The sequence below is a fragment of the Juglans regia genome, chromosome 14, assembly GCF_001411555.2.
Source record: "Juglans regia cultivar Chandler chromosome 14, Walnut 2.0, whole genome shotgun sequence".
Lineage (NCBI taxonomy): Eukaryota > Viridiplantae > Streptophyta > Magnoliopsida > Fagales > Juglandaceae > Juglans > Juglans regia.
Window position 1 is genome coordinate 2,860,789 of NC_049914.1, and position 16,200 is coordinate 2,876,988.

A 16,200-nucleotide genomic window follows, 5' to 3' on the forward strand; every position below is an offset into this window, starting at 1 on the left:
TGGTTTGAATCAATTTGTTAGATTTACAATACTATATTACATATAAAATAGTATAATAGTGGATTCTATTCTTTTTTTAAATGATTGGACAGTATTTATGTACTCTACGACTATATATAATATTACACCGGATGCAAAGCCAAATGAGCTCCCTTATGATATCAACTCTAACCTAATTATATCATTAATTTTAATCTCTGCCTCTCTCTCTCTCTCTCTCTTTTTTTTTTTTAAAAAAAAAATTTCTCCCATTTTTCTTGGCACTGTTTCTTTCTGCCTCTTATTTGCAAACCAAATGGAGAAAGACTGCAAATCCAGGACGAATGGACTAGAAAGTTTTAAGGCCCAGATAACTCAGTGTGCAAGCCAGTTAAGCCCATGATGGCATACAAGATGATAGTATACTGCCCGGCTCTTATGTGGGTTGGACCAGCCTACAAAGAAAAATTATAAATACTTTACTATCATTCTATTTTTATCATATATGACATATTTATCACCATTAAATGAATATTTATTATATATTTTTTTATTATTTAATAGTAATAAATATGTCACATACTACTTAATATAATTAAAATAAGATAAAAGTATAGTGTATAACATTACTCGTCTACAAATTTACCCTCCATTTGTGCTGATAAGTGAATATGAAAGAAATCCGAATAATATATATGTTTTTGGGTAGGAATCTCCTTGAAAGATGAAATATAATGAGACCTGCTTTTAAAACAGCAAGTAAATATATTTATGGAGCATGACGATCTCGATTAAGCGGATGTTTGGACCGAACTCGATTAATTACAAGTCATGATCTTGCGAAATTGGCATAGTAAATTGATTATCAAATTAGTTTTTTCATAATATTATTGTAAATGTGTATAATCATATAATTTATACATATAATATATGAATTTCCTAAGTAAATTATGCTTACAAAATAAAGTAGTCCAATCGAATATTTGGTCATGAACTTAACTGATCAACAAAACCCGTTGAATAAATGATGTTGTATTACTGATTATTTATATGCATCGTATGAAAGAGATTTAACCATCTTATATATAGTTAAATAACCTTTTGAATGACATGAACACGTGGATAATTTATTCATGCTTTGACCATTTGGCCACGTCGGTTGAAAGTAGTTGGTTTCCAAACTTTTACGACGTTATATATGGCTGATCTCGAGTTGATTGAAAATATTGAGTTTCTGCGATTACATGTAAAGTGATATCATATGTCAAGTGTCGAGATGTTTGATTAATTATATGTTTTAAATCATGCGGTCTGAGAAGATGTTGTGGAGATCATAGTGTTAATTATTTTGTATAAAACAAGGAGGTATTTATTTTGGTTTTTTTTTTTTAAATAAACGAAAACTTTGAAATGCTTTAAAAAGGAAATATTTATTTTGGGTCACTCTTTTTAGATCAAAATATCTTCACAACCTCCTAACACTTTATGCTCTGCATTATTTTTAATTTTTATTATTCTTTTCTTTTATCAAATATTTATTATATAAATAACGAATAGAAAATTTGAAATAATTTAAAAAGAATAAATTCAAAAAAAAATTTTAAAAAAATATTAAAAATTTAAAAAAATATAGACTGTAGAGTGTGATGAAGGTTGTGTAGCAAAACTCTTTTTAGATTCACTTGCTTTGGGCAAAAAAAAAAAAAAAAAAAACTAGCAACTAGTTTGACAAAGTTGGAAGCTCTGATATGAAAACAACCCTAGCAACTAGTTTGACAAAGTTGATTCTTTTCTTTCTTTTAAGGAAAGAATTTTTTCGACTTAAAAGAAAAAAAAAAGTTAGATTTTCTAAGACTTATCCAAAAAGAAAGTGAGGGTTGAAATGAAATGAATAAATTAAAAGTTAAATAAAATGTTATTATTATTTTAAAAAATTATTTATTATATTTTATATAAAAAATTTAAAAAATTATAATAATAAAATAAAATAAAATTAAACATTTCGTATGAGGAAATATATTAGCTAGCCGCTTCAGTGCTTCACAACTCTGCACTTACTCTTTATCTATAAAAGTTTCATAAATAAACTGTGTGCATATATATAATATTTATGTGTATGTATATGTCATATATATGTATATATATATATAGATTGCGGTCAAAGTCTTTCCATTTGCGACCCAAACTTCACTCTCTCCCTCTCCCTCTATCTCTCTCTCTCTCTCCCCATAAATAACAAAACCTTTTTCTACATTCTGAACAATCTCTCTCCTCTTCCAGACACATGAAACCAAGTTCAAAGATTAAAAATAAGCAAAAGAAATATATACCCTTTCCTCCTTGTACCCCAACGCAGCCATTACTACCAGCAACACCTCCTCCTCCCAAAATGAGCCAGTGCGTTCCCAGCTGGGATTTCGATGATAATCGTAATCCCAACCCCGCCAGGCTATCACTTCGTTCTCACTCCAATTCCAATCCTGATAGCACTATGTAATCTCTCTCTCTCTCTCTCTCTCTCTCGATATACATATACACTGACACAGGTATATGCTCGTCTTTCATGATTGTTTGATGGGTACTTTGTCAATCTGATACGTATATGCAGGTTAGACTATGAAGTAGCGGAGCTGACATGGGAGAACGGCCAGCTAGCCATGCACGGCTTAGGTCCGCCACGGGTGCCCGCCAAACCCACCGCCGCCACCACCACCACCAATACCAATCCCCCTGCTTCCAAGTACACCACCTGGGAAAAGCCACGCGCTAGCGGCACCTTGGAGTCCATTGTTAACCAGGCCACTGCTTTGCCAGCCATGCGCAAAGCAGTCCCTTTCGATGGCAGCGACGACTTGGTCCCCTGGTTCGAACATCACCACCACCGCGTTGCTTTGGCTGCTGCCGCCACCGCCTCTGCCACCATGACTATGGACGCTTTGGTGCCCTGCTCCAACCGCACCTCCGAGGTCGAACAGGCTACCCAGGGCCGCGTGGTGGACCCACTCGCCACCTGCGTGGTCGGATGCTCCACTCACGTAGGGTCCTGCAGCGGGGCTGCAGCCACCACACAGGACAAAGACAACGACGTCCTCTTCACGGGGAAACGAGCCGGGGAGGCGCGTGTCACCGCCGAGTGGAGCAGCAGAGACCAAAGCTGCACTGGAAGCGCCACGTGTGGGATGGATAGTCATCAGATGACTATTGACACGTGTGAGAGGGACCGGGGTTTGGGTTTCACTTCCACGTCGCTTGGGTCAGCGGAAAACACCAGCTCTCACGGCAAGCCTTTCACAAAGACCACCACCACTGCCGATGACCACGACTCTGTTTGCCACAGCTCACCGCCGGTAGGCAGTCGCTGCTTGTCGCTTGGTATTTTACTTCTGGTTAAAACAAACCCTTTTTTGGAGATTCATAAATTAATAAATTAAAACAAAACCTTTTTTTTTGAGTGGGGGAACAAAACCTTTTTTGGAGATTCCATACAATACTAATATTTTTTGTTGTTGAATTTCATCTTTTAATCGTTATTTATATGTTTATTTACTTGTCTGTTGTTGTTCGTGGTGTACAAATTTCTGAAGAGGGAGGCAGGTGATCAGGACAAAAAGAAGGGTACTGGGAAATCCTCTGTTTCAACTAAAAGAAGTAGGGCTGCTGCAATTCATAACCAATCTGAACGTGTGAGCCCTCCAAAATCCCTCAATCACTCTCACTCACACACACAAACACACACACACACAGATGCTGATAAGCTATTAATTATGCTTTTGCTTTTATAGGAAAGGTAGCTTTGCTTTTCAGTTCTAGGACAGTGATATGATTGGGTTTCATTAGAAAACTAAATAAAAGATTGATTATTTAATCCCAAAATCCTAGTCCCAAACCTCATGCTCAGATGGGAAGGACTATTGTCAAATGATGATGTAGAATAGAGAGTAAGATTGTATTGAATTTTAGAATATTTTATTGGTGTCTGTCTCAGAAAAGGAGAGATAAAATAAACCAAAGGATGAAGACCCTGCAGAAGCTGGTCCCCAATTCGAGTAAGGTATGCAGTTCCTTTTTTTGACCTTTTCTTTGTGACCTTTATAGCTTTAATATTTTTTCTCAGCACTTCTATTATTATTTATTTATGGCTAAGCGTTTGCATCTCGGGGTTTTTTTTTTTTTGGAAAGTTTTTGTGTCTTCTATTGATTTGGGGGGAGTTAATATGTATTCTATTCTAATTCTTATACGATATTCAAATATTGAGTTTAAAAAAAAAAAAAGGAATCTGGCTGTAATTTACTCCCCCAGACTCCAGTTGAAGTCTTCCATTTATTATCTTGTGTCTGACTACTGGGGCCCATAATAATTATGAGAAATGATTTTCTGGAAATGGTACCCATGATGATTGATGAATATTTTCCTGGCGTTTCATTTATTGAAAGAACTACTTTTCATTGTTGTTGTACAGAAATCGTAGCTGCGAGTTGTTAATTCTTTCTCTCTTCTTTGGGTAAAGTCATTCAACCATCATGGAAAATACCCAAAAAAAAAAAAAAAAACAAAAACATAACATGGCTGGGAATATGTCCCAGATCCTTTGTAAGAATCCTGGAACACACAAATCTCTCTCTCTCTCTCTCCATTTATTATATATATGTGTATAAAATCTTGTCATCTGTATCGTCCTCAAATGTATGGTGAGAGGATGAACAAGCCCCAAAGATTTCAATTGAAAGATGACAGTAGGTGGAATAGATGTGGTCCAAATGGCTGTGGATGTTTTGGCACCAGCCCGATCCTAGTCCACACATCTATTGCTATGGGGGGGACAAGATGACAGAAAGTTGTTAGGTATGGAGACAACGACCTGCTTCTCACATAAATCCCTTCCATAGGTAGGGCCTCATTATATTTGTCCGAAACCAGTCGTTTCCATGTTATTAATCTCTGTTTTCTGATAACTAGCACAGGGGAAGTAACTTCTTTGTGTGGAGAGCGAGAGAGATGTGACTTTTAATGGGGCACCACATGTTTAAAGTAACCCAAGTAAAATATGTCCTGTGCCGACTCTTTCAACTTGCAAGCTAGCCTGGGGTTAATTGGACAGAGGCGCAGCCATATTGGTGTCAGTTTTGCTCTCTCTTTTACAGCTAACTTCTAAGAAGTCGTCCTCTAATGTACTTTTGGCAGCTGGGTGACAAGGTTAAGTACATAAAAGCATGAAAAGAAAAACAAAAAGTTTATTACTTTTACTAGCTACAAGCAATTTACTTGTTACGAGACTCATCATCGTTATAACAAAGTATATTGTTTTATGCTACTTGACCTAAAAAGCTTCTTACTTAATAATGAGACAATTGTGTCGATAAACGACTTTTTTAAAGCAAGTTGTGCCAAGTATTCTCCACTGTTCAATCTTAACAGTGCAACAGATTGTGCAGATTCACTTTTAACTTCATTCCAAGTCATGATCTTGATGACACTAGCTAATAGATTAGATTGAATTAAAGCACATACATTGATTGGCATTCATTCTAGGTATCTATTTCTTGCATTATTGCACAGACTGACAAGGCTTCAATGCTGGACGAAGTGATTGAATATCTAAAGCAATTGCAAGCTCAAGTTCAGATGATGAGCAGAATGAATATGCACCCGATGATGTTACCAATGACCATGCAACAACTTCCGATGTCCATGATGGCTCCTATGGGAATGGGGATGGGTATGGGAATCGGAATTGGTATGGGCATGGACATGAACACCATCAACCGCTCCAACATGGCAGGCATTTCTCCTGTTCTTCACCCTACTGCCTTCATGCCTATCACCTCCTGGGATGGCTCCAGTGACCGAATTCAAGCCACTTCAGGGGCTGTAATGCCAGACCCCTTGTCCACATTCCTCGCATGCCAACCTCAGGTAAACTTTCCAGATTTTTTTTGACATTTCCGCTTATTCGAGTCATTGATTTTGGAGAGCTTTTTTATCCCACTTCTTTGATTTTCTTAGGCTGATGAGAAAACCCTGGTTTGTTTTGTTTAAGTTCGAGGACCTCGCCTGTTTCTAATTGAAATTGTGTCGTTAGACTTATGCCACGTGTCTCGTACCTCCAATTAAGTTGGAACAGGAAGTTATTGGATTTATGCAACATGTCTTATATCTCTAATTGTTGGATATGTCCCATATCATATGCCCCGGTACTTTCCCTGGTCTGTAGTTGTGCACTTATTGCCATCAGGTCATTGAATGACTCAAATCATATTCAATCTGGCATAAATATCAGTGTTTACTTTGTTTAGAACGTCTTCATGCTACTGATCGAATCAGTAACAGTCAGTTAAGTACTGTTTCTTTTTTGTTTTTTTAGTACAATAATCTAATGATCTTTGAGACGGTAAATTAATATGTGGTGATTAATACAAAAATTTATTGCAGCCAATGACCATGGATGCTTACAGCAGGATGGCTGCCATGTACCAGCAGCAGCATCAACATCAACATCAACCTCCACCTTCTAGTTCTAAGAGCTAAAGCTTTCTTCTGTTGGGGTCTCGTTCCAGCTTGCAGAGCTTAGCTAGAGAGCAAAACCACAAATTGGGTGCATGCAGTTGCTGCAAAGATTGTGGAGGGGAGCTTAGGATTCCTTAAGAGCCCCTACTCAAATTCTAGAGTCTCGTGAGAAGAGATCATGGATATATGAAGCGTATTCCGTAGCAGTTTTTGTTGTTAGCCATGCATGTATCCTAATTTGGACGACATCAAATGCTCAAAGGATTCACATTATATGTCTATCTCTTTCTCACAGGCCTCTTCAAGTTCTACAAGATCTTGATCTTGTGAAGGGATGTATTTAAATATCGCGAGTGATAGTGTATTTTAGTTCTAAGAGATGAGCGAATAGCTAAAAAAGTACTGTTGCCTTTTTGGGTAATCAATTTGTGAATAACTGATGCATTTCGTGTACAATATTCTTTCTTATTTTCATCCAACTGATTTCCATTCGGGATAACGCATCGATCTGTATTTTTTAATGAACAATGTATCTTCATTTTAATTGTTTTGATAGACACCCAGCTTTGTACTGCTTGCATCCACATTCTTTTCTGCACAAGTACTTAATATAACAATCTTTTTTCTTTTTAAAAAAATGATCTAATTAATGTTTGCACGCGGGAAATCTTTTTAAAGGTTCGATTTGTCATATAAAAAGCATCCAAAGGTATGCGAGGGTCTCTCGTGTTAAACCATTGTCATGTAAATCTAATTAGGGTTTACTATATATTGTATTAAACTCTTGTACGGCCGTCACACTAAATCTTTTATTATTATAACGCTCTAATGGAAGATTCAAATCACATGACCTATACTCCAAATTAAAGGATTAGCCAATGAAATTGAAATAGGAACTTTTCATTTCCAAACAATGTAGGATCCCATGCACTACTTATCATTATCCTTATTATATCAGGTATCATAATTATCATCTGAATAAAATCCTTTGCAGCTCTGTAGACATAGACACGTTGTCAAACCATATAAACTTTGTGTCGTGGGCGATTAATTCTACTTTTTATTTTACTTCGAATTATTAGCTTAGTGTTCCTAACAACAACTTTAACTAGTTACACATATAATAATGATTTTCTTATGCAGGAAGCTTCTGATCAGTCACTTCCGAGGATCTCATTATTTTAAATATATTGTTGGGAGTTTGTTTTAAGGATAATGCGAAGGTGACCATCAAATGTGCCTACTAAATGTGCACACTAGTATAAATGATTTTTTTTTTATTTTTTTGAAGTATTTTTTAAACATCCTTAATCATTAAGAAAAAAAAAATACTAATAGTCACTTCCTTAACCATGAAGAAAAAAATTAAAAAAATAAAAATATATGAGTGAGCACATTTGGTGAGCATATTTAGTAGTCATACTATCATTTTACTTGTTTTAATTACTACTACTGTTTTCTCCCAAGTCATTAGTTTTCAGAATTGTAGTTATACACGTATAGTCACCAAACTTGCAATCCCACTTACATGTTCACTTCTCGCAGTAAAACGACTGATTTTCAATAGCGATTAGTCCAAAAGTGAATGTTGAATTGATCAATACTCTCCTGTCCCACAAATTTCTCATATACATCCTAAAGACGACATCTAACATGTAATGTTTGCTTAAAGATGAACATATAAATGATTGGATACTGATTTTTCACCTATATACATTAATGAGGGGTTGGCATAGATACTTGTCAAGAGGGTTCCACATGATGATATATATATTGTCATCATACCACTCGACGAATGACTTTAGGCTTCTACACTGAACATCATGAAATCCCTTAAAATCATTATAAATTGTAAGAATTTCCTTAAGTAAATGTGGAATCCTATTCACACTATTTTCTATTACTTTTTGGGACGATTATTGGAAAATCTCACCTCCTCCGATCCTCATGTATCACTTTTTTAGTTTAATGAAATTAACTTGCTTAAGAAAAAAAATTGTGAAATTCTATTTACAATTTTCTGTGTACTCATTACGAGTATTACAATCTCTCCAATAATTCTCCAATGTCTTCATTAGGCCGTTCTTTTATATGTAGCACGAGTACTAAACCTTACAATATTTTTAGTTAGAGGTTAGTTCTGATACTATTTGTAATGAATCAATAAAATACTCAATTTGAATAATTGAGTTATGCTAGCTACTTAGTACTTGCAACAAAATGATACAGGACTTGATCGTACCACTTGCAATGGAATGACATCAAAGGTTTAAGGGATGAGACTGTAAAACCTTGTGTTAAATGGTTGTTTGATCTGCATATATAGCCATTAATTTTCTTTGTTTAGGCTTTTGTGTTGGTGATAAAACACCCAGCTCCCAAAAAAAATAAAAATAAAAATAAAAATAAAAAAAGAGTAAATAAATAAAAATAAAATCCATGCATTAAGGCTTTTCTGCAGAATCACTACAAACTCCACAGTTTAATACATCTTAAAGATAATTCTTAGTTTGTCAATGCACTAAAGATCAAGTAGGATCAATAATTGAGGATCTACTTTTACCGTTTCTCTTTTTCTGTTCTCCTTTTTCCCAGTATTTCTTTTTGCTTTTCTGCAATGGGACCCTCATATACATGACAACTAGCTGTAGTATCGATCAAATTGGCTTTGGCTGTTAAGTGGGAACGTCGACGTGATGGCTACGTACCCACTTGCTTTGTGATATGATCAATATATAAATGCCATGAACAAGAGGAGATAGGGAAGTGCAAAAATGATTGGACTCCAAAATCACCACACGCTTTTATGTTGAAATCTAGGCTCTTTCTTTGCTCAACTCTTTTGTTTGAACTTTTGAGCTTATCACATGCAGTAATCTTAAACAGGGTCTTGTTTTTTTGTCAGATGTTCATTGGATCGGATTGATTGTATTGGAGAATCATAAACTAACAAATTTGCTCATCAGCAATACAGCCGAGTCGCTGCTCCTAGCTAGTTTAGAAAGCGGTGAACGTGTGTACACAGGTTATGTACTATATAAATCTTTGTCCTGGGAATATGGGATTGAGGAAAAGTTCCTGTCTTTGTCCTCTTCTCCTATTGCCAGCACCACTTGCTAACTGGGGAAGACTCCAATTACTTGACATGTCAATTACAGATGAGATCGATACAGGTATATAGATGATAAGGGTACAAAAGTAGCTTTACTTTTAACGTATTACATTAAACCACATCAATTTTAGATAAATGTATTACAAAATCCTTTTGAAAACTAATGCGTTAGAATGATAATGTATACTAAACTTATTTTTGTGACCAATATCTTGTTCTTGTCTCACTTCATACCAATATAAGACCGGAAAAATAAATTTATTGCGGTGTCTATTTTATTGTACATGTGCACATGAACTGGACCGCGAATGCATGCCCTGGTTCCCACTTCCGTAATCGCGCCTTACGTATCCTCCTTGGATCGCCTTTTTGATCCTTCACCGATTCCTTCTCATCCATCCTTTTATAACGTTTATCCATTTATAAAAAGGGTAAAAAAACGAATAGAAATGATCCCACTCATCATTTTCATTGCTATTTGTGTGAAAGGGATATATAAAGAGTATTGTCGACTACAAACAAAAAGAGTAGAATAATTGAACTGACACCGAAATATATATCAAGATCCCCTATTTCGTTTTCTGGGATGATTATCTGTTTCCTAAACTATCTCTATACCTTTAGAGAGGAATATGCCTTTGCCAGCCCATATGGGTGGCGTCAATTCTAAAGCAAGCTTTTTTTTTTTTTTTTTTTTCAATTTCTTTAAAGAAAATTGGGTCCAATATATACATGCAGCAAGAGTAATGATATATACATAACACATTTTCATAATACATCTTACAACAATATTATAAGATGAGAATATTTTTATAAAATGATATTTTTATAAGATATTTTACAAAAATATTCCTAATTTACAACATATATATTTCTGTAAAATATTGTGAAAAATCAAAAGCAATTATCAAGCTGATCTTATCATTCAATGTTTTTTTTTATTTGGCATTAGGCCTGGAAAGGCCTTGGATGCAACTCTGAGATAAGCACGCGAGGCAGTAGACATTGACATGCGTTAAACAATCGCCACAAAGCCAGATTTTGGTATTTATTAGGCGATAATGACCTTCTTATTCAACAGAGAGTTGGACCACCAATTAAGCTGGCAATGCAGAGCCTTTGGACCATGCATTGATTGATCTTTATTCAGTTGGTCCATTCCTTTCGAAAACAAAACATCTAAAGGAATCCACAGTTTTGAGTCTGATCTGTTTGGCTTGAAGATACCTAGGATGTCCTACTACCATATTACTGATTTATTTTATTTTTTATTTTTATAATTACAGACTTTGAGGATTGATTTGAGTTTCTTCCATTCTGAATCTACGACACGTACATAATTATAAATATTGATAGCGATTTAATAAATCCTTTTGCATCAGTTTTTGTTTTTTTAGATAAGTCATGTTAACTTCACCTCTTTCTCGATCAACCTAATTTTTAGTACAATTACGTGCTATCATGATAGATAACTTGAGTTCCCATCATGTGTTGGACTCGTATTTCCCTTTTTTTTTTTTTTTTTTTTTAAGAAAAGGGGTACAAGGGGGCAATTGGAGGTGGTCTCCCTACTTAGGTAGGACTATAGTAATATTCTATTTGCCAAGAACCAGACAAGATGATCTTACAGTCTCAGACGAATATATATTGGGTTCAAACCATATAAGAGTACCCCAGTTACTATTGAGTTACCACTTTTGACGGTGTGTCGGACGCCCTTTTTTAGAGAAAGTCCGGTCTACTGTTAAGATATAAATTAAAAGATTAAGGGGAGGTTTGAATAATGAGTTGAGATGAGATAATATAAGATGAGATATTTTATATGAGTTAAATAAAATAATGTTAAAATATTATTTTTTAATATTATTATTATTTTGAGATTTGAAAAAATTAAATTGTTTATTATATTTTATGTGAAAATTTAAAAAAATTGTAATGATAAAATGAGATGAGTTGAGATCACTTCTCAATCCAAACGGGGCCTAAACCTATCAATTCGACCCATAATCTTTTCAAGCACACTCTTGAAGATGAATATTACAATGTTTGGGAAAAGGACTAATTACATTAATTCTAGCAGTTTAAGTTCTTTTAACTTAGAAAAGAAACGAGCGTGTATAAGGGGGATCGACTTTTTTATTGGGTAAATCTAACTGTTGACTCTTCAATGAAATTGAATGGAAAGCACAGAACAACTTGCATATTGGCTTACTAATGATGATTAGTGGCCGTGAAAAGTCCAAACTAGTTATAAATAATATCTTTTTATCTTTTAAGAGAAGGAATTTAAAAAAATGGATTTATTTTTCCTCACCAGAAGAATATTTGTTTTGTTTTGATTCCTTAAGGTTGTTTATGGTGAAACAAAAAGGAGCTGACACCCATTTTACACCATTGGATCCTTGGATTTTGGTGTTTTGGGTCATAGATCTTGGACTTAAAACTTACAAGGTCCAATGGAATTGGGCTTTGAGTTCAAGTTTTTAATGGGCTATTTCATCCAGCCTTTAGTTTATGGGGCAAACAATTGACCTGTCAGGTCCAATGCTATCGTGGCACTTGGACCAATGAAAAGCCTGCTGGCCTTTTTAAGCAGGTCTAGCCTTTCGTGGTGCAACACGTGTACTCCCCATTTTGTAATTAAAAAACTACAATGAAGTGAAAGTTGGTTTATCTCTTATCTCCACATAAAATATAAAAGATAATTTAAAATTTTTAAAATTTTAAATTAAAATAATATTCTTACAAAATTTTAATTTTATAATATTTTTATTCAATTTTTTTTTTCTCTCATTTCTCTAAACTCAAAAAAAATTTTAATTCAAATTATTTTACTACTATTTATAAATCATTTCACTATTATTTAAAAATTTCTTACTATCAAAACGAAAAAAATTTCCTAAATTTTTGTGTTTAACCACGTAATATATATAATATTTATATTTATATATATATATATATATATATATCATGTACATGATTGAATTCTTTGCTTCCCATAATCTTGCATTAAATGTTTATCACTCGAAATCTTAATTATAATAAGATCATATTCTTTTGTTATTATATGTTAAAATATTCATTAAAGGATTAATGAGATAATTGATGATAAAACAAGCACGATGTCATAATTTTGGTTCTCAGTTTGAATCCCGATTTTTCTTTGTATTCTTTATTTCTTTTTTTATTTTAAATACTCCTATGTGCTATTCTTATAAGTTAAGATCAACAATGTTAAAATATTTACTTCTTAATAGAACAAAGTAAAGAGAGAGATAGAGTTTGAAATTATTGGATTTTCTTCATATATGATGTGTGATACTGACTGTGCTATTTATACACATAAGATGAAATATTTTTTTATAACAGATTTTATCATTACAAATAAAAACATTACACGTGTATAACAGAAAATTATTCTTGAACATTCTTGATTGGTACGTCTTCTGCCTTTCCTGATGTGGTGTCCTTTGAGTGCTGATCTTGAGTGGTAATGATATTGCTGATACACCCTTGCGAGCCAAGCATGTCTGGAAGAACAGTGAGGCTTGACCTTAGTGTTGAAAATCTAGAGATATAGATAAGGGCTTTGTAAATATATCCGCAAGCTGATCCTTGCTTGAAAGAAATGAAACTTGAAGTGCTTTTGCTTGAATTTGATCCCGTACAAAATGATAGTCAATATCAACATGTTTTGTACGAGAATGCATCACAGGATTCATGGACAGGTAAGTAGATCCCAAATTATCACAATAAGGAGTAGGTGGTCTTGGTAGAAATATTCCCAATTCAGACAATAGAGATTGGAGCCACAACAACTCACAAGTGACATGAGCAAGGGCATTATATTCAGCCTCTGTACTTGATCTCACTATAATAGACTATTTCTTTGAGCTCCATGAGACCAAATTTTTTTCATAAAAAACACAATAACCACCAGTTGATTTTTTGTCATCAGGGCACCCTGCCCAGTTCGCATCAGTGTATGCAGCTAGAAATGGAGTAGAAGATGTTTGAAGAAATAAACCATAATGCAGTGTATGCTTTAAATAACGTAAAATCCTTTTAACACTCTGCCAATGAGATAAGCATGGGGCATGCATGAACTGACAAACACAGTTGACAGAAAAAGCAAGATCTGGCCTAGTGAAAAGTAAGTACTGTAAGTTGCCCACTACACTGTGATATAATGTAGGATCTTTTACAGAGGTGGAATCAAACGCAGACAACTTGGTGGAAGGAGACATAGGGCTGCTAACTCGCTTACAGCCCAACATATTCGCCTTCTTGAGTAAATCCAAAATATATTTCTTTTGAGAAATCATGAGTCCAGTAGAATCACGTCGACATTCAAGACTCAAGAAATAATGTAAATTGCTCAGATCTTTAAGAGGAAAATCAGTGCTTAATTCAGAAATAAGATGAGCTAAAACACTCGGCTAGAGCCAGTAAGCACGATATCGTCTACGTAGACTAGAAAATACAAAATCACAGATTGATGTCTATAAATGAATAAGGAGGTGTCTGATTTTGAAACTACAAATCCCAACTTAAGTAACCGAGAACTGAGCCTCGCATACCAGGCACGTGGAGCCTGTTTAAGGCCATATAAAGCTCAGTTGAGTTTACAGACATATTGGGGAAATTGAGGGTGTATAAACCTAGGAGGCTGAGTCATAAAAACATGTTCATCAAGAGTCCCATGCAAAAAAGTATTCTGAACATATCTAACTAGTGAATCGGCCACCCAGAGGAGACTGCAATGGAGAGAACTAACCTGATGGACGTGGGCTTGATCACAGTACTAAAAGTTTCATTGTAGTCCAGGCCTTCAAGTTGACTGTAGCCCTTGGCTACCAGTCTCGCTTTCCTCTGTTCAACAGAGCCATTTGATGAGTACTTGGTTTTAAAAATCCATCGACAACCAACTATATTTTGATTAGCAGCAGGAGGGACCAGCGACCAAGTATTGGTAGACATAAGAGCGTTAAATTCTAACTGCATGGCATGCCTCCATTTAGAAAATTTTGAGGCTTGTGTAACTAAGGTGGGTTCCTCTAGTATGGTAATGGAAGTTGCATGGGCGCGTGGTAATGGCCATGAAACCGTACCGTCAATTCTTATTTTGGGACAAGTTTTGTTGGCTTTGACTCTGGTTTTCATGGGATGACTAGAGGTGGGAGGGATTTTTGAAGGACAAATCGCGATGGGGAGAGGGGATTCTGAAGTTGATATGGGTAAGGGTGCCCTAGACAAGTCAATGGATGGGCTTGATGGAGGAGAGGATTCGAGTAAGACTAATGGAAGTTGGGTTTGTAGGCTTGATGGAAAAGGGATGTTGGAGAAGGGTGATGAATTGGGCTGTGTGGAATGTTGATTGTGAGAGGAGGAAGGCCCATGATTTTGAGAAGGAAAAATAAATGGTAACGGGATGTGAGATGAGGTGGGCCGAGAAGCATATTCTGTAGATGAGTTTGATTTTGAAACAGAGAATGAAAAATTATTTTCATCAAACAATACATTTCTTGGAATGTATATTCTTGCCGTAGGAATATGGAAGCACAAATAGCTATGATGAGAAGAACTATATCCAAGAAAAACACATGGGAGAGACCTTAAGCTCATTTTGTGATTATTATAGGGCCTAAGGTTAGGCCAACATTGACAACCATAAGTTTTTAAAAACATATAATCAGGTTTTTGATGGAATAGAACTTAAAATGGAGATTTCTTATTTAAAGTAGGAGTAGGAAGTTGGTTTATTAAGAACACGACAGTAACAAAAGTATCGGGCTAGTAAGAGTGAGGTAAAGAGGAGTGAGCAAGTAATGCAAGACCCGTTTCTACAATATGTCTATGTTTTCTTTCTACCGACCCATTTTGAGAATGAACATAGGGACAAGAAAGGCGATGAGAGATGCCAAAAGGGTGTAACACATTATTGAGAGATCTAAATTCTCCATCCCAATCAGATTGCAATGACGAATTTTTATATTAAAGAGAGTTTCTACATTACACTTGAAAGAGAGAAAAACTGTGACTATATCAGATTTACATTTTAATGGAAAAATCCAGGTAAACCTACTATAGTCATCAACAAAGGAAATATAATATCTAAAACCACCACGAGATAGCATCGGTGCAGGACCCCAAACGTCTGAAAACAGAAGATGAAGAGGAGCAAGTGATCTATAGGAGGATCGACCATATGGTAGTTGATGGAGTTTGGCCTTGCAACACGAAGAGCATAAACCCGAGGAGGAAGAAGACTTGATAGGAAGAGACACTTGTGAAATTATTTTGTGAACTAGTTGCATAGAAGGATGACCCAGCTGAATGTGCCATTGGAAGGAGGAGACACGTTCACCAACATTAGCTTGAAGAGATGGTGATGTTTGTGGAAACACATACATGCCATCTTTAGTGGGTCCTTGAAGAAGAATATTCTGGGTTCGAGAATCCTTCACAGAGAAAATGAAGAGTGAAATTCAAAATGTACACAATTATCTTCACAAGATTTTCTGACTAAAATTAAATTCTTTGAAATGGAAAGAACCCGATAGAGTTTTGAGAGAAGAAAATTGCCATCAGAAGAAGGAATGGT

The 16,200-nt window shown here is 35.2% G+C and overlaps 1 protein-coding gene across 2 annotated transcripts; it reads left to right on the plus strand.

The window, feature by feature from the left end:
- Nucleotides 1-2,139: 2,139 nt before the first annotated feature.
- On the plus strand, nt 2,140-7,052 carry LOC109015939 (transcription factor UNE10). 2 transcript variants are annotated; one of them, XM_018998402.2, is made up of 6 exons: nt 2,140-2,472; nt 2,588-3,326; nt 3,564-3,662; nt 3,965-4,030; nt 5,537-5,893; nt 6,410-7,052. In XM_018998402.2, the coding sequence occupies exons 1-6, from the start codon at nt 2,264-2,266 to the stop codon at nt 6,503-6,505; spliced, it is 1,566 nt and encodes a 521-aa protein (XP_018853947.1). In that variant the 5' UTR covers nt 2,140-2,263; the 3' UTR covers nt 6,506-7,052. The 2 variants fall into 2 exon arrangements, with proteins under 2 accessions (XP_018853947.1, XP_018853938.1); XM_018998393.2 differs by having other exon boundaries at nt 2,165-2,472; nt 5,510-5,893.
- Nucleotides 7,053-16,200: the final 9,148 nt, after the last annotated feature.